At 37.7% G+C, this 19,709-nt stretch overlaps 1 protein-coding gene across 1 annotated transcript in view; it reads right to left on the reverse strand.

The window, feature by feature from the left end:
• Eif3e (eukaryotic translation initiation factor 3 subunit E) overlaps positions 1-19,000 on the reverse strand; it is a 32,460-nt gene extending 13,460 nt beyond the window's left edge. Inside the window, exons 1-7 of the mRNA XM_032914952.1 lie at positions 18,874-19,000; positions 14,767-14,881; positions 12,454-12,571; positions 9,811-9,853; positions 8,462-8,566; positions 3,932-4,057; positions 3,228-3,352 (exon numbers count right to left, since the gene is read on the reverse strand). Of these exons, the coding sequence (XP_032770843.1) occupies positions 3,228-3,352; positions 3,932-4,057; positions 8,462-8,566; positions 9,811-9,853; positions 12,454-12,571; positions 14,767-14,881; positions 18,874-18,963 (722 nt within the window). The 5' untranslated portion in view covers positions 18,964-19,000. The remainder of the gene's footprint in view (positions 1-3,227; positions 3,353-3,931; positions 4,058-8,461; positions 8,567-9,810; positions 9,854-12,453; positions 12,572-14,766; positions 14,882-18,873) is intronic.
• Between the last annotated feature and the right edge of the window lie 709 nt (positions 19,001-19,709).

Genomic DNA, 19,709 nt, shown 5'->3' on the forward strand with positions numbered 1-19,709 from the left:
AAAGATACATACATATATACATGCACACACATCTATATATACATGTACAGATAAGGTCTAAACCACCAACTCAGCTCCCATTAATAAGCTGACTCAGAAATTGCTCCCCCAATTATATACTTCTTAGAAGATGAATTCCCAGCCATCTTTTAATATTTAAACTCCCAAGCTCTCCTTGACTAAAATGTGTCTGTCAGTCTCTCTCTCTCTTTCTCTCTCTCTCTCACACACACACACACACTCAAGCACATACATCATTATGTTATAGATTGCTACTAAATTCTTTAGAAGACTTCAGAATTAGTATCTAATACTATTTAGTTCCGCCTTCTTGCTTAAATGCCCCGACTAAGGTATAAAAGAATAAAACTTCAAAGTAGAGAACTGAAATGTAGCAGCTAACAGCTATATCTTCTGAAAAAAAACTGAGTCCTATTTTAAGCAGCAAATTGCAATATTCATGTAAAACAATAGTTTACTTGATAATCTGCCTTTTTATCAGGTTTGAAACAGTTCATTTTAGTAGGCATTTATGGAATTTGCTTAACATTTATCCAAAATCTGCAAATTTATCATACATGATGCTAAACTTGTACTCTTTTTCCTTATTGTAAACTTTGTTTACTGTATGTTTTCATATTCCTAGTGAGTCATACCCTTTAGAAACCATGTTTCTGAAAATATATGCCAGAAACTGACAAAACTTTTGTTAAAATTGGGATTATGCAGGTATTTACATAAAGAGAAGTCAAATTTCTAAAATATTTGACATATATATTATTTAAGTTTGTTTCAAAAATACAAGTTATGAGACAATAAATTTCTTCATTATCTACACTAACTGGTTTGAATTTAGAAGTACTTATAAAAACTGTAGGCAAAGGAACTAGGCATGACAGCACAGACAAGTTATTTTTGCACTTGGGAGTAGGATGCAGAAAAATCAAATATTCAAGTCTTCAAATTCACGTTAGGTTCCATGAGACCACCTTGAAAAAAAAATTAGTGAATAAAAAATTTGAAATTTCATCATTTCATCATACATTTCTTAAATGTTTATTGGTTAACACTGACCTACAGTAAGACTTTCAAATATTTAGTATTTAGTCATTTTTGGTTTTTCTGTAATGCTGTGGCTCAAATTCAGGGCCTTACAGAAGCAATGCAAGCTCTACCACTAACCTGCAGTCCCAGTTATGATAATCAGTTTCTTAAATACATTTTTTTTTTTTTTTTTGGGCACAGACTCTCTTAACTAAACACTGTCATACGGGAGCACTTTATTGCTAACATAATTCAGTTAAATGGTCTCGATATTGCTTCTTAGCATGTGACTACATTACAGTATCACTTCCAACGTAATTTGGCTGAATGAGTTTAGAGGCAGGGGACTTTCTTTTGTGCTTGCAGTGAGGGCTGCAACATTCTAGAACTGTAATGTGACTTAACTGCAGCTAGGAAGGTCTGCTTCTTGTTTTAACTTTTGACATAAGGTAAAATGTACAAAGCTGAAAGTTCTGATCGATACCATGCTGTCATCTAAATGACTTTACTGAAACATAAATTTTACATGAAAGCACTGTTCCACTTTGAAATTGCAGAAGTGCATCTTAGTATCAAGCAGCATGTGCCGACAGCAGCCCAAGGACAGCCATAACTCAGAAAACATCCACCTTCTCCTGAGCAAATCAGCAGAGCCCTTGCCTGAGCAACCATTCCAGTGTTAAATGGTTCATTTGTTCTGGTTGTGTATCTTTGCTGCTGAATAATTAAAAAAACAAACAAAAAACACAACACAACAAAACAAACTGAATCCCTGCTGGTAAATGACAGAAACTTTGTTGAACATCATTTCCATTAGTCTTTGTGAGCAAATTCTGCTGGAATAAAATATAAATTTCTTAATTTTCTTCTTCTAGGTGCTCTGCTGTCAGTTGAGACTACTGTAATTCAGTGGTTATAGTCTGGGATGAAGATATACCCACTAGCATAGCCATATTACCAATTCAATGTTACACATTTTAAATCAATTCATTCCCATTGGGCCTTAAAGACACAATCCAACTATTTGTTGTAGCATGAGTGTGTATGCATGTGATACAGACACACACACACACACACACACACACACACACACACACACACACACACACACACACTCTTATCCTAATATCTGGTGTGGTGGTATATCCATGATTTGAAGAAAGATGGTCAAATTTAGGTAAGAATGAGGTACAGAAAAAAAAAAAAAAAAACCTCAGTAAAACAGGGAGAACTTTTAAAAAGTAAATGAAAAATAAAATTACTTCTGGCCAACAGAATAGCATCTTTCACAAAATTCACTGAGCAGTGTGCCCATTTATTATAGACCCAAAAACAAACCGAAAGCTGGACACAGCAAACCAATACAAAAAGGATTCTCCCAAAATATAACTAACCACCTCACCGTTTTTCCATTCCAATAATTTAGCATAGGCCTTTACTCGTCACACTTGAATATACACTCACCCCTCTGTATTAACAGGTGATTAGTTTCAAATGTAATTGTGTGTCAAAATCTATGGATGTCAAAGTCCCTTATAAAAATATAAGCTAATGTTTGCATACACTCCTGTATAACTTAATCTCTAATTACCTGTAATATGCAATATATAGATTTCTGTTTGTAGTTACTGCTGCATTATTTACAGAATGATTCTAAGAACAAAATATCTACATATTCAGTAATGATGGAATTTTTCTTCTCATGTGGTTACAAACATGTAACCCAGAGATGGAGACTGGCTGTACACTAGAAAACCGAGGACAATGAAACTGACTTAATCCTTTAGGGTAAGCCCTGAGTCTACATGCTATCTGTATTGTTAGTTCAGAGATCATTCTTTAAGAACAATTCTGAAGAACCTACAATAACAGCTACACGTGAAGCTTTCCAATTAAAAAGGGCGTGCACATACACATGTACGCGCGCACCACACAATCACATAAAAATCATTTATCAAGGGGCTGGAGAGTCGGCTCAGTGGTTTCAAGAGCACTGAGTGCTCTTCCAGAGGTCCTGAGTCCAAATCCCAGCAACCACATGGTGGCTCATAATCATCTGCAATGCCCTCTTCTGGTGTGTCTGAAGACAGCTTCAGTGTACTTATAATCAATCAATCAATCAATCAATCAATCTTTAGATCAAATCATATATCAAAAGTAAAATTAACAGCGGTGTAACTTACTGTGGTTGGTAAAGGAAGAGATCAATAATATTATCACGGCCTTTTGGATGGTTGAAAAAAACAAACAGAGACCAGTGAATGAGCCACGTTCGCTGCTGAAGAGACTGGAGTGGAGAACTCACGGACTGAAAGATTAAGAAACGTACATAGAGGAAATATAAGTACATGAAAAACAGACATGCAATAAACACATGATTTCAGAAGTGTAACTACAACCAGGCTCTATTCCAAGCTATCCTAACTATGCTTCATGATCAAACATAGCTGACCTCATGCCTTTTCCATGATCTTTGATGTTTCAAATTATTACACTCTTATGATTACTTCCAAAGATGTTTTAAAACCAAGGACAGAAGCAAGCGGTCCTTAATTAGCGGGTGAGAGGGTGACATTAACTGTGAGTGAAACTCATCTTCTGCAAGAACTTTCTACCGTAGGAGACGCTGACAGGGCGGTATCGTTTTTCAGTGGCCTGGCAGGTGAGGCCATCACATCAAGTGCGACCATTTTCAAGGTTAAGGGAACTTATCCACTAAGTGAGTATTCAGTCAAGGCAAAACCACAAACAAACAAACAAATCAAAACAAAATATGAAGGTTTTTTATTTCTTTTTTCCTTCTTAGAATGTGCAGTGTTGTTCCATATCAGAAAACATAACAAGTGCAAAGTAATTTCAGAGAATCAATCCAAAACATGTGACTTACATTATTGTCTATGGTCTCTTTTAATCGAGTAAGGTCTTCCATGGCTGCATCCCAATTCTGCATTAATATTTCAGAGGCCAGTTTTCCCCAGAGTGAACTTAAAGCATTTCTATCTGTTGCTGGAACCTATATGAATAATTAGTTAGAGCCTCAATATTATATAGCAAGAGCAAAGGTACATTTTCTACCCAATCCATCCATCTAGTCCACCTGCAGACAGATCCACATTATCTCCACCGCAAACTCAGTATCTTCAAGGCGTTACTCAAACACAATAGTAAACTACTTAAAATAATTTATGTAAAAAACTTAGGCTTTTAATATCAGGCCGTTATTGTAAAATAAAAGGTGGTTTTAAAGTTCAGAAACAGCAGCATCACCTTAGCATAATCCACTTCAGATAACACATAGGCAATAGAATTCCGTATACCTACGACTACTGTAAATCATGTTAGAGTCAAAGGAAGCTAATGTCAATGAATTAAAGATATAAGAAACAAAGCTCCTGAATCTCATTTGCAATATAAGAAATAAAACAAATACTAAAAATGTTTCAAAGAGAGTACAGTAGCACATTGTTATCTCAGCATTAGGACAGCTGAGGCAGGAGGATCACAAGCTTGAGGACAGTGTGGACCACTTAACAGACCTTGACTCAAGAAAAGAAATAAAACAAAAATATGGCAGAAAATAAAATGTAAAATACAGGCCTACTGGTTTATAAAAGAAGCTACAGATGAATTACATTCAGAGATGTAAGTAACTACCAAACTAATGATAAAAATTGCTAAACAATATTCCCTTACAGCACATCAATGGGAACACATAAAATGAATCTGAACTACATCATGTGTTAAAGCGGCAAAAGCAAGGGAGGGTATTCGGGAAGATGAAATTTTGAACTCACTCTTCACCAAAGCATTTACACAACAGAATGTGCCTGTAATGTGTATCATAAATTAAAATACAACTACACAGTGTGATTAGAAAGTCGGCCAAGTGGTCAGCTCTGCCACGGCTACCTGTATCCTCTGAGGATGAAAGAGAACCTTTCTCAGTTGGTATGCAGCTTCAACAGAAAATATACTGCCTAACACATGCTAAGAGTCCAGGAAATGTGAGCTTATTGAGATGAGTAATTTATAGACTTTGACATAATTGTTATTACCATTTGTAATAATTTTCACAAATGTTCTTGAAAACATTTAACTCTCAGAGCAGTCAAATAATAGAAATATCTATAAATTAAAATTTGAAACATGAGCAAGAAGCCACCTGTTCTAATTTTCATCATGAAGTATACCTATAATATGATTCATACATAAATATGCAAAATTGCCTATAACCACAGTGCTGGGAGTGGGGACTGCGTGTTAGTCTAACACCAGGCACAGCTGAAGACTGTCTCAAAGGAATAATGCATAGTGGTAGGTGGCATCCAACATTACTCTGCCCACACATGCACCAATCCTGAGTGCAAGTACCTATCCCACTTGATACACAATTTCATCATGTCTAATATGCTATCAAATTTAATACGCTTTGTCTATCTAAAACTAAAATCCAAATATATATTACAATTAGAGACAGGGAAGAATAAGCCATGCCTGGGAATCAGTATAAATAGATACCCTTTAAGCTGACAGCCAATAGGCACATCAGAGCCAAAACTGTGGCTCAAGCCACCACTACCCAAGGTGTCTGGGCATCATGGAAAGTACTGGTAAATGATCTGATATGCCACTGACAGTCAATACATCTTCAATTCTAACTGGGAGGGGGAAAAACTCTAAAAATATAATAAGAAATGTATTTTAAAATCACGTTTACCACAATAGTTCCTTAATGGTCACATTTCTGAGGTAAACCAAGGGCTCCACAGTGAGGACAGATCTTTAATGAAAATTCAGTAGAACTCTTAAAACAAATTAATTTTCAAACATTTCTAGCAACTTTCCTGATTTCATTTTAATCAGCACACTTTTGGAGCAAAGTGCAAAGAAGTCTCACATTCAAACGAACATTCCCCAACATATTCGAAAAGCCACCAACTCTTTAAAAAATAAATCTAGGGTCACACAGCTTTAATTTATAAACACTGACCTACAATAGGTCATTTGGAGAGTCAAATTCTAATCTCTGCCCATAGTTACAATGGCTCTTTCATAGCTTATGTTTCCTAAACCATAGATTTAAAAGAGAAACCAATGACCAGGGAAAAAAATCTAGAAATGGAAAAAACTAACAAAAAAAAAATAACTAAACTAAAACATGAATTTTCATCAAAATCAAAACCAAGATTGTCATTTTTGCTACTAAACTTTCAAACACCTAAGATTTTTAATGGCCATATCTAAATCAAGAAAATATAATTAACGTCTAGTCTTCCTTTCTTTGCACTAAGTAACAATATGCCAAGAGAAAACAGCTTCTACCTAGCTCAAATCTTTTATGCTATAAAATGAGATAATTTTTTTAGTGACTACTACATAAATTTTAAGAAATTTTATTACTTGAATTCCAATATAGTATATTTTAGGAATAATGAAACAGCATAGAGTTGAATGTTTCTTAAAGACAGAGTAATACATGTCATAACTTTTCAAAGTAAGTCTTAAAACTCCCAGTTATAAAGCACACACCTATTTATTGTAGAGATTCTTAGACTAATTATAAAGCCACGCTACATAACCATGACACTCCTAAAGCTAAAATATGCTATACGTGGTGGGATAAAAGCTTTTTGTACAAGCTTAGGAAGGTCTGTGACCCCCAAAGGGTTCACGTGCACTGCCCTGGCTCAACTCCATGTCATTACAGTTGGCCCTTCACAGCAACCTGCTTTCCAGCGTGGATATACTAGAAGTTTCAATATCTGGATTCCAGCAGTTACCTTAAGTTTCCATGTCTTAGGAAAATGGCACGTTCACTCACTGACCAGCAACAATAAATTTACTGTGCTGGAACTCTAACATGACACTAAATCTTCATTCTCAAAATTCACTCCCAGCAGTAACGAATGATATGAATAACCGGCTCTTTTCATGTACCTGTAATCATACCAGGCTTCTGGCTCTACAGTCCTAGCTTAAGCTGTTTATATTCTCAAAGTAATCAACTTTTGCTCTCCTAAATCTCTGGTAACATTCAAGGTAAAAGTGATGGAATTTTCTGATAAGTCACTCCAAGTTTAACATCAATGATTACTTTCAGTGCACTGGCAGGCAAATCACAGCTTATCCGTAAATGAAGCACTCATTGCAAATGAGGGAAAGAGAAAAAGAATATTTTAAATCTGGCTTAGAAACAAACGGAAAACATTTGTTTCCTTGAAGGAAGGATGGAGGTAGTATTAAAAACTAAAGTTCCCTGTACTATTTTAGTGTAGGAGATATCTGAATGAGTAACACTGATCTACCCCTTGAACTACCCCCAAACACTAAACTTGAATTTCATTGAAGGCACCAAAGACAACACGGTCCAAATGTTTTTCTTTGTGACATATAAAGCTAAAGGAAAAAAAGCAACAGAAAAATAACAAAATCTAAGACTGGAAGACAAAAAGTCCCTGTCTTAACGAGACTTTTAAGTTCTAGGATAAACTAGACAGACCACTGGCTTTGGTAATTTGCTCATTAATCCACAGTGAGTAACAAATTATAACTTCTCAGATCAAAGGCTAGATAAGACATTTTGATTACTTTAGAAAGTACCTATTACTGTAATTGTCTAAATAGGAGACAGAATGGAAAAACCTGTTAAGTTGAAGGCCTGAGTTTTAATCAGGCCTCATACAACTTTCTCTCCCTTCTGCAAAAGCCCCAAATTTAGGCAGTGACCCAACAGACTCCAATGCCAGTCAGCAACACTGCTAGAGCGTGTCTCCATACCTCACTTCTCTCACTTTCTATTAATGGGAATATGGGTAAATAGAAATTAGGTCAGTATTAAAACATAACATCTTAAAACATACATGATCACAGTTGTTCAGAACAAGGAAAAGATTAGGTAACATGCTCTAAACTTTATAGTACCACAAAAATCCACTATTAGACAGAATTCTGCTAATACAAAAATCCGTACAAGTTATAAGCTAATAGTATCCTATTTTTGGATTTCGAGGTCAAATTAAAATCCTTTTAAATTTATTTTTAAGTTGTATTAAAAAACATTTTTGTGCATGGATGCAGGCTGTCATAGCCTAAGTGTAGAAGTCAGAAGACGACTTTGTAAAGTTGGTTCTCTCTGCACCCTGATGTGGCTTCTGGGGATCAAACGCTGGTTGCCAGGTTTGTACTGCACAAGCGTGTGATTCTGTTCCATCTCACAGCCCTCTCTGTAAGTTGAGGACCCTAACAAGGTTTTCTATTTGGCTTTTGTTGTGAAGCCACCCCCACCCTGTATTTCTAAACCTAAATTACCATTCTCCTTTTTCAATGACTATTGTAAAAATTAATAGACTCAAATCAAAGTTCTGGAAGTAGAGGTAAAAGGAAAAGGAAAACAAATAAACAACAAAAGGGTACTTACCAAAACTCTAAAGAAGTAAAGATACTCTGCTGCTCCAGAGTAATTTCCACACTCATATTGGAATTTTGCGTATCTGTAGAGCGTATCTAAGTACTCTTGCCTAAACTAAGAGGAGAAAAACCTTTCATAGTTAAGTTACATAATTCTGTTCATTTAACTCTTTTAGATGAGCAAGTAAGTCAATTCTTTTAAAGTCTCCCTACAATTACCACCAATAATACCATAACCAGAAAAACATGTTATTGTATGTATGTATGTATGCCTGTGTATGTGTACACATACATACATGGAACTGTCAATTCAATGTTTTGATCTCAAAAGAGTTCTGAAGTGTGCTGATAGTAATCTGACTGCAGAACAAACTTGGACTCTAAGTGAAAGCTGCTGTAGTCTACCATGTTGACTTATCTAGTCAACTACCACACACGTACACCTCCAAGGGTTTTTTGTGGTCTTACACAAAGAACAAAGACAGCAAACCTTTCTTCTCTGAAAATTAGCCTCAAAATTACATCATCTTTGAGAATTAACATGAAAATAAATAAAACTGAAAAAAATCTAAAAGAACTAAAGACTTCAAACAACAAACTACTAAATATTCTGTAGCAAACCACAGAGAGTATTATGTGGTAGTCAGCAAGCCATCTATGTAATTATTAAATGGGAGCTAAAACTTGAAAGTTAAATTTGATTATATACAATATGAAATTCTCTACACTAACAAAAGAGAAATCAAAGATGTCCACAAAAAATAAATAACACCTACTTATAAATTTGTAAATTAATGAAGGCCATGAAAATGTCAGGAGCTACTGCATTCCCTAAGGTAGCCAAAATGTTCTCTACTGGAAAAAGAAATTTAACTCAACTCTAGTTCTGCCTTCACTTATTTATAAGTAAACACCACAAGGAAAAAAAAATCCTGAGTTAGACACATGCATGTAATTCTAGATCCAGAAAAACAGGCAGAAGGATCACCAGAAATTTGCAGACAGTTTGGCCTACAAAGCAATATCCTGTTCTCAAAAATCCGAGTCCCCGGGGGCTCAGGAAGAGGAGAAACAAAAAGGAGAGAGCTCCATCCTCTCTAGGTTTTAGTTTTCTGTTGACACTAACATGAGTTACTATTAAATGATTCTCAGAAAGACAAGCATTGTGAAGAGTTATTATCAGAAGACAACTATACACTATCACTGCTGAGCTTTTTTAAAAACTACATTAAAAAAACACTAGTTGTACTTAAATTAATCTAACAATTATATTCTTATGCCAAACTATCTGTGCACAGCATTAGTCTATAATGAACTTTTCAGAACATAACCGTTCTTTAATATTAAAAAAAAACTTACCCCGTGCTTGTCTGCCAGGTAGTCAAACAACATCCGGCCATCCCTTAACATTGGAAAAGTGAGTAGTGTTATGCTTTATTCACTGTAGCACACAAAATATGCAGCTCTCTCTTCTAAGTTATCATCCTAAGTCACTTTCAATCCCTTAATACTTAAGCAGAAACATAACTTTGAGAATAAAATAGCACATGTCAAATTTTGATATAAGGATTTATAAACACAAACTTGAAGTTTTCTTTCAGATTTTCTAAGCTTTGACTGAAGACCAAACTTAGAAGATGGCCTATGTTTACAAACTCCACACAATTATGAGTCATATTAAGCTATTGAATAGCCCAGCTTTGCTTTCGTAAGTTAGTTTTGCATTAACAAACCAGTAAAAAACAAGTTTAACAAGAACACTGAGGGAGAAGACTAAAAAGTCAAGATGCTTATCTTCACATTCTTGAAAAGGAAAGGGTTTCTTAGGTGTCTTCATGTGGGAATATGCAATGGCCTGTAGCATGGTTTGGGAGATTTACTGGAAGGGGCCCCAAACATTAAATTACTGAAAACAATACTAAATGTACACAAAGTTCAAACTTTCACTGTCTTCTGGTTGTTTCTCAGAATGTATATAAAATGCAAATACTATATGTTCAAATAGAGTTCAAATACTCTATGTTGAAAATGTAAGGAGATTGGCAGAAAAAAATCATTCGTGTGAAAATAAGTAGTTTTATGACTTTGCAACAGTTGGATCCCTTCATTTGTTTTCAATGTAGTTCCTGCCTTAGTTTTTTTCTAGTGATGTGATTAAACATTCTCACCCGTGAAGGAAAGGGTTCACTTGACTTGTACTTCCCAATTACAGTGAGGGGAGTCAGGGCAGGAATTATAGACAAGAACCTGAGGCCATTGAAAATGCCACTTACTGGCTTGGTCCCCAAGGCCTTACTCATACAGTTTGCTTTCTTATACAACTCAGGACAACCTGCCCAGGGCTGACACTGCCTGCTCCTCTCTCCCACTTGGGCTGGGCCCTCCCACAGAAATCACCAATCAAGAAAATGCCTCACAAACTTGCCTAAGGCCAACTGGATGGAAGCAATTCCTGAAGTTCACCTTCCAGACTGGTCTGGCTTGTGTCAGGTTGACAAACAATCAGGACAGCACCTGCTACCCTATGAACGGCACTCCTCTACTCTATGGTGAACATACCACATGTGCCTCTTACTAATTCCATCATCTCCAATCTTGTAAGATTTATTTTTATTATTTTTAACTCTGTGTCTATGTTCCTGTGTGGGTACTGTGCACACAGCTGCAGGTGCTTTCAGAGGCCGGGGCATAGGCCCCCTACAGCTGGACTCATGAGCAGGTGAGTCACCTGAATTGGGCTGGAAACCAAACTCCAGCCCTCTGCACCAACAAATGGTCTCTACCACTAAGGCACCTCCTCTGCAGCAACAAATGGTCTCTACCACTAAGGCTCCCCTCTGCAGCAACAAATGGTCTTTACCACTAAGGCACCTCCAGTCCCACTCCAAATCTTTTAGTGCCTACTATGTCTTAAAATGTCTGTTCTAGTCTAACATCTGGATTCCTTCAACTTTCACGTTCTCCATACTGATATGAGGCCTGAAGGGCTCTAACTAGTCTTTGTACTACTATAAGTAAACAATCTAGTGGACACATATGCACAGTCACACAGGAAGGTGGAGCTTTCTCCTTTGAACACAGCCTTTTATCTACAGCTGTACTGTGCACAGGCATACAGTGTAATGTGGCACATACCTTAGTTATAGTTTTATTGCTGAAGAGACACCACGACCATACAGCGCTTATAAACATTTAACTGGGCCTGGATTGTAGTTTCAGAGATTTAGCACACTATCACTATGGTAGGAAATATGGCAGACACAGTGCTAGAGAAGGAGCTGAGAGTTCTACATTTTGACCCACAGGCAAAAGTGAATGCCACAGACCAGCTTGAGCATACAAGACCTCACAACCAATCCCCAGTGACACATTTCCTTCAACAGGGCCACACTCCTAATAGTGCCACCCTCTGTGAGCCAAGCATTCAAACACAAGAGTCTATTGGGCCGTTTCTATTCAAACCACCACAGCATGTAGGTACGGAGCATATTATAACGTGGCAGAATACGTGGGCCAGGCCTGCGGCTTTTCTAGTGATACCAGGAAATGCTTTCCCAAGTCACAGTGTCTTACAATTTTGGTATGAATATGTATTCTAGAAACTAACAGCATGGCAGGATAATAACAATTCTGAAGTGAATGCATCAGTCGGGTACCTAAGACATCACAACAGTAACGCTGTTTTAGTAGAGAGCTGGCTCAGCTGCTAAGACCACCTATTTGGTGGTTCACAACTACCTGTACCTCCAGTACCAAGGGATCTGACCCTGTCTTCTGGACTCCAAGTAAAACAGACTTGTATGCGTGCACATAAACAAAACACTCATCCACATAAAAAAGTAAATATTAACATGCATTGTTAGAAAAATCCTACAACTCTAAAGATAAGTGAGAATAAATGAATGAAGCCATCACTTAATGTCATGAGTTTTACTCTAAGATATGAGTTTAACTGTTACATTAGCCCAGCAAAGGAAACTAGACTTCAAATTAGCAGGTTACCTGGTTGACTGCATCTGCCTTGTAGTTTCTGGATCTTCAAACATCTTCACAATTGGCTCTGTTTCTGCCTGGAGTTGTTTCAGCTGTGCAACAACTGTGGTTCTTTTTTCTCTCAGAGCTAATGAAAAACATGAGTACTAGAAAGTTAAACCACACCATTCCAGGAGACTGTCTAGAGAAGTTTCCGTTAACTCAAAGTATATACTTATTTATTCCTCATACTTTCAATTCACATGCCAGTAACCACCACATCAACAACTTCCTCAAATTCACAACTTCCTTTTGCTAGAGCCACAAAAGCACATAAAAGAAAAGGGACTCATCCACCTACTGTGGGGAGGAAAACTGGATACATACTATGAAGAGCAGGGGTGGGTGGTGCTGAACGCAGGCAGGAAATGTCACTTGTCATCTGGCTTTCTAGGCTTTCATTTCAAGTATTCTACTTGTTACTATTTAATTATTGACTGACTCATAGGCTAGGACTTTTGAACAGTCACTATGCTGAGGGGTTTATATGTTATTACTAGGTATTAATAGGTAGGTAGACTGTAATTTGAATCTAGTCAGGGATCTTTTGTTTTTACTGTGTTTCAACTGCAATTTCACAAACCAAATTCCATAGATTCTGCTTACTATACCACCACCAAAATAAAGATAAAACACATACATAATCTATTTGCAAAATGTCTCAGGTTGACTGTCAGTGACTAATAGTCACTGTCCTTGAGGTAGTACGCACTTACACTTCTAGCTACTTAGGAAGCGGAGATAGAAGTAGACACAGCGAGACTGGAGATGGCTCAGCAGTTAAAGCACTTGCTACGCCTGCACAGGAGCTCACGGTAGTTCCCAGAACAACTCAGTGGCAGGCAATGCAAAGCCCTCTTCTGACCTTCCAGGGCACCAGGCACACACATGGGCATGCCAACATTCATACACATAATAGAAAAATGTAGGAAAAAACCTTTTACTTGCATCACAAACCAATGTTAATAGTTGCTGCCTACAAATTCAAAAAAGCTATACTGACTTTAACAATGTCTGCTTCATATCACCCTCCCATTCTAGAGCAGTGCTTCCGTCTCCACATACAGATACTATTTTTATTCCAAATTTTACTTTAAATATAGTTATTTCTGTGTGAATGATGGGGATTATCTGTGTGAGCAGATAGGGTTGTTTCTCTCTTCTACTGTAGGTTCCAGGGAGCAAATTCAGGTCATAAATGCTTTACTCTATGAGCCACCTCTGTGCTTAAGACATATGTTAATAATCAAAAACAAAACAAAACAACTCTTCCAAGTTCATGTCCAAAAAAAGGGGGGTTGGTGGGTGGGAGAACCTGCTATCAAAATCTGAAAAACAGCAATTTTAAACACAGAACACTCTGCTGTAGCCAGAATTTGTTCCAGGCACAGGGGAAGGGGAGGGAAGGGGGATTGGTGGGGATGGGGTAGGGGTGAGCTACAGTATTTTTTGAGGCATGGTACTACATAACTGTGGTAGGTTTGGAACTTGCTATATAGACCAGGCTACCTTTAAACTTACAGAAAATCACCTGCCTATGCCTCTAGGGTATTGGGATTAGAGGTGTATACCACAATGTTCGGCCCGTAACACTTAAGGGACCATTTTTCTGTTCTTTTCGTTTTTTGTTTTTTTTGTTTTTTTTTTTTTTTCCGGAGCTGAGGACCGAACCCAGGGCCTTGCGCTTGCTAGGCAAGCGCTCTACCACTGAGCTAAATCCCCAACCTTTTCTGTTCTTTTCATCGTCAAGAATTATCTACTGTACTGAACCAGTTTGGAAACCATTCTCTTAATAGTTCCCTAACTTCACTGTAGGGCCTCAGCAGTTTCTAATCAAACACTTCTGGATTGTATGTAAAATCCAAGTTTTTAAGGAATTCTTCCAAGGGAACTGGTGATGCTAGTCTTAGAGACCACACCCTGAGAAGTCTCAAGACCAAAGAACTGCAGCAGCATGAGAAAATCTTAAGTACCTATAGAATACAACTTTGATAGTTTAATACAACTGTTACACAGAGTACAGCTTTAATACAACTTTTATATAAAGTACAACTTTGATGGCACACACTATGATCTGAAGGTATTTGATCAACATGTTTAAAGTAGATTCACATCTTTCACTAGGAGAAACCACCCCTTAGCATCCTTGTAATCTTCCTATTCCTTTTCACCCAACGACTTGAAGAACTCGATCATTAAACTTTTTGGCTATAGTTCTCTCATGTATCATAAAACATACATTTTCAGCTATTGTCAAGCTTTAGTTGTAACATTAAAACTTACCATGAGGAATATCATCGGAATAAAGGTTTTTGTAAACATCCATAGCAAAGTCCACCATATTGGTATCACTAAGAAGATCCAATTTTCCTTGTAATAATTCTTTCTCATTATAAATCTGCAAGGAAAAAAACCCTAATTTTAACGTTATATTTAAGTTCTTCAGTTTATTAAAAAAACATACTTCATGCAACTAATTTGAAAATGTGTTTGTATATGGGTTGGTGAGTTGGTTCAGCAGGTAAAGAACTTGCTGAGCAAGTAAGTCAGGAGAGCAGTTTTCAATCCCTGAACGTCACACAAAGATGAAGAGAAATGACTTCATAAAGTTATCCTTTGTTCTCTGACCTCCACACATGTGTGCTGTGGAGCTAGTGCACCCTAGAGCCCCCACCTCTCACAATTTTTACTTAAAAAGGCATCATAGGGCTAGATATACAGGTCAGTAGCAGAATCCTGGCTTAGTGTATATAAAGTCAGAGTCACCACTAGTATAACCTGTGTGAGTTTGTCCATATACAGACACACTCACAGACAGACAGACAGGCACACAGGCATGCTCGCACGCTAAACATTTTGTAAAAAGAAAAGCAACCAATAGAGGAAGCACCGAATTCACACAAAATATCCTGTCTCCCCAAAGATTTGGAAATGTACTTCATTCCCACTGACTTCTGATCTCAATTACTGTTTTATCAAGCAATCTTTTATTCATTCTAGAAAAGTTACGCAATATACAAAAGTCTCCATAGCTTCTCCACTACAAAGCAAGCGTCCTTGCTTCTTCTCCATGTCCAGGTAATCAGGGATAGGCTCTTAAATGTTTTACCTTTTTACTGTCCTTTGCATCCCCATGACGGCTACCCACCACTCCTTGATGTGACCACACCTTTATCTTTACTTCTCATTTAAGAGTTGCAATTGTTTAAATGCTTCCCCATCTGTACCTCTAAGTTTAAACTAGCACCAATTTTTTAAGTCAACAACCTCATGACAAGTTTTTGCTTTGCAAAGGATTCTGGAAACACATATTAACTCACAAGAAATAAATTATACATACAGACTTACACAAACATAAAGGCTACTGAGAATATGTAAGGAATCTGAGAGATACTTAGTCAAAGACTCATTTTCTGAGTTTAATCTTGCAAAGGAAAGATCTCGGAAGAATTCACAACTATGTAACACAGAATCAAAAGTGAATGTTTCAAAATGTGTACAAAACTCCAACAAAACAGTAATAAAGAACAATTAATCTAACTGAAATGGCTAAAACACCTTAATAGTCACTAACAGAACAAGATAATCAAATGAACAAAAAAATCTCAACTTCATTAATCAAAAGGAAGTGCATATAAAAACTATGATAAAAACAAAACAAAAAGCCTGAGAGTATCAGTATTAATGTGAATGCAGACTAAATGGAATATTCAAATCCTACTGGCAAGAATAGTCGCTTAAGAAAAAATATTTCTATCTCCTGAAGTCATCATGCTTTGACTCACAAACTGTGCAAAATATCAGAACAAGATTACATCTATTTAAAAGTATATTCCTAAAAGTGCTTATATTAAAGTATAAAAGTATATTCCTAAAAATGTTTATACACAGTTGTTTAATACTAGAATGGATGGACAAACTGGTACAATACCATCAGCACTGAATAAACTGCCATTAAGGTGAGTGACTTTCACAGAGCAGTATGAGGGCAAGATGACATGAATTAGTTCATGAAGCCAGGGGCACTGGTATATACTTATAATACCAACACTCAGGAGGACCTCTGGAGTTGGGAGTTCTAGACCAGCTAGGGCTACACAGGGAAACTGTTTCTAAAAACAGAGCTTAGAACATAGATCACAGTGGAAGACAGCCTGTCAGTTACATGAAGGGACTGGGATTCAATCCCTAGCATTAAGCAAGTATACATTCCTATTGGCAAATTTCTATGAAGAAAAAAGAAGTTGGATATGGTGATATACTTTTGTAAATTTAGCAATTGGGAGACTGACAGGCTGGTAAGTAGTTCAAAGCCCGGCAAGCAAGATCTTATCTTAAAAGAAAAACAACCTTCACAAAAGTCAAAGAAATCTATCACATGAACAGAGCTTACACTGAGAGGCAGAATGACTAAGAAGCTGGTTAAAACAGAAAAATAGAAAAACAAAAACAAAACAAAACAAACCTTCTGAAGTACAGAGGAATTAAGACAGGGCAAGGACCTTAACCCATGTCCAAATTCAAATTCTTATCTTGGCACCATCTAACCTGACACTTCACATAATAAACTGTGGCATGCAAATACGTAATTCATTCATCTATTCCATGAATGTCAAAAGCCTTTTTAAGGAGCACCTAGGTTAGAAGCCAGCTGTTACTCTCCTGGAACTCATATCCTCCAGTAGATTACAAATGTGTACCTATTGGCAAACATATGATCCCTGCCTCTGTCCCAGTTGCCTGGCATTCAGGACTCAATCCCCCTTCCCAAAGTCCTTTTTGCCCATTAAAGATAAAAGAAATTCTTGGATTTTAACAGTACTTGGTCAATACTTGTCTCATATGTACCACTGTTACCTTACAGACACATCATACGAAAAAAGTGAGATGACGGAGTTTTAGCTTGGATATTTAGGAACCATCTTCCTCTTGAAGTATTGAAGACATCTTAATAACATCCTACCTGGTGTTTCCACTAAGTATCAGTTATAATTTGCCTATGAATAAACAATCTACACTTACACATTCCTCCCTGTTTGCCTTAAAAACATAAATGCATTAAAAAAAAAAACCCCACAAGAATATGAAGTTCAGGCAGATTCAAAATATCTGCTATACTAGCAAGGCGAGGGATTTCAATATATATATTTCTCATGTACCTTTGCTAAAGGACCCTGGTTTACCAAAAAATGAAACAAAAGACAGACAGAACTTTTATCTCTAGTGTATAGACTGAAAAATTCAGTGCAAAAAGAATATATCCATCAAGCTCAAGTCTCACCTGTCAAGGCATTTTTCAGCACTTACTTAAAATTAATTCCGCTCTTCCCTAGTGACAATACGCTTGTTTAGAAAGTTTCTTATGAATATAAATATTATACCTATCATATAAACCATAGCTATCTGGAAGCTTATATATGTCATCAAAACAGTTTTACCAGACTTTTTAGAAAACTGCCAGCGACACAAAAATATCTGTTCCCTGAATCTACAGTTCTCTAGTTATAATCTGTGTCCAGAAAACAGAATTCATTAACTCTTCTAGACAAAATTCTAGCCTTAAATTTTACTTACTGTAATTAGTAAAATGCATCAATTTCCCCGTAAAGTCACTATATAGTTAGGCCTAATATTTCTAATTCAATATTTCTCAGAACCCCCAATGTCCTAAATTTAGAGTTGAAACGTATTAAGTCCCAAAACTACATACTTAGTGAGGCTATCTCATAGAACATTAACGACTGAATCACACTACGTTAAGTCTAAACATCAACACTAGGAAACAAAGTTTACATTGCAGCTCGTGGGACTGTGGGTTATTCTTCGTCTTCACCCTCATCTGACAACGTACGCTCCATTTCTACGAAGTAAATATCAAAGTCCCGGAAATTCACAGCAAAGCATCCTCAATTTCATGGAAATTAGAGTGCCAGATACTACTTTTTAAGTGTAAGAGAATCTTGTTATGGGATTCTGAGCACAACCCTAATCCAAAGACACTGACTCAGTTTCTAAAAAGAAAAATGAAACTTCCAACAGGATCCATGACGAGCCCAAAGCTCCAGCGCTCTTCCGGCACAGCCACCGCAGCTTCAGGCGAGTACAGACCAGGCCGACAGCAGGATCCTGCACCTCAGGCCAGGAAGTAAATACCTCGGGATCGCCAGAACCCTGCGCTATCACCTCACCCCTCCGAAGGCACAGTTGAGTCCCACCGCCCTGAGCACCCCAACTGCGATACAGTAAGCGGGAAGTTGCCGGGCCCAGCTGGTGTCAGGGCGGCTCAAGCCGGCTTCCGGCTCGCACGTGTGTAGGCCCTGCCGCCACCTCCCTGCTTCTCCAGGCGCCTCTCTCGTTCCTACGCCGTCCTCCTTCTCAAAGCCTCCTCACCTCTTTCACAGAGAGAAACTCAAGAAGCGGAAAGACCAGGTGTCGATCCAGAAAGTGCGCGATGCGAGTAGTCAAGTCGTACTCCGCCATCTTGCCGGGGGAAAGGAGAGCTTGTTCGCTAAAACTTTATTGACAGCGCAGAGAGGCGGACAGGCCGCGCACTGCGCATGTGCACTCGTGGTCCCGCCGGGGCGGGCTGATGACAATGGCCGCGCGTGCGCCTTGTGGGCCCTCCCAACCACTCCTGCCTCTCCCTCCCACCTTCCCCCTCTCTCCCTCTCCACGCCTTCTGGGTAGGGCTCAAGCCTTGAACAAAATTTCTCCTGTTTCCAAGTTCTGTCTCTTTCTAGAAAGCCTTCTTGTACCAATAAAGTAATGCTAGTTTAGGAAGGAAACCAAGAGTTTAGTTTTACACATAAATTGATGAAATCTGTCCTGCTTGAGAGATTGGAGTGATTATTAGTTTGAAACTACAACGAGGTCTTATCTTAAATAACATCATTCTTAAATCCATATCACTGAGATCAGAAGACCCACGTTTAATCTGCCTCTTTGTGAAGCCTAAGTAAAGAGAAAGAGAGATGATTATGCTCTTTGCCAGCTTACCGTTGCTCTCCTTAGCAAGTTCATTCCTTCACTGGCATTAAACCTAGTTCTTCTGGATTCCGGCATCGACTGAAGACTTCCTGAGACATCCAACCTGAATTGAACAGCTACTATACTCTTGGACTTTACAGTGGGAGACAGCCATTTTTGGAATAGACCATAACCTATTACCCATTAAAAAAAAAAAAACCTATTTACACACACACACACACACACACACACACACACAC

The sequence above is a fragment of the Rattus rattus genome, chromosome 1 (assembly GCF_011064425.1).
Source record: "Rattus rattus isolate New Zealand chromosome 1, Rrattus_CSIRO_v1, whole genome shotgun sequence".
In the NCBI taxonomy this organism is placed as follows: Eukaryota; Metazoa; Chordata; class Mammalia; order Rodentia; family Muridae; genus Rattus; species Rattus rattus.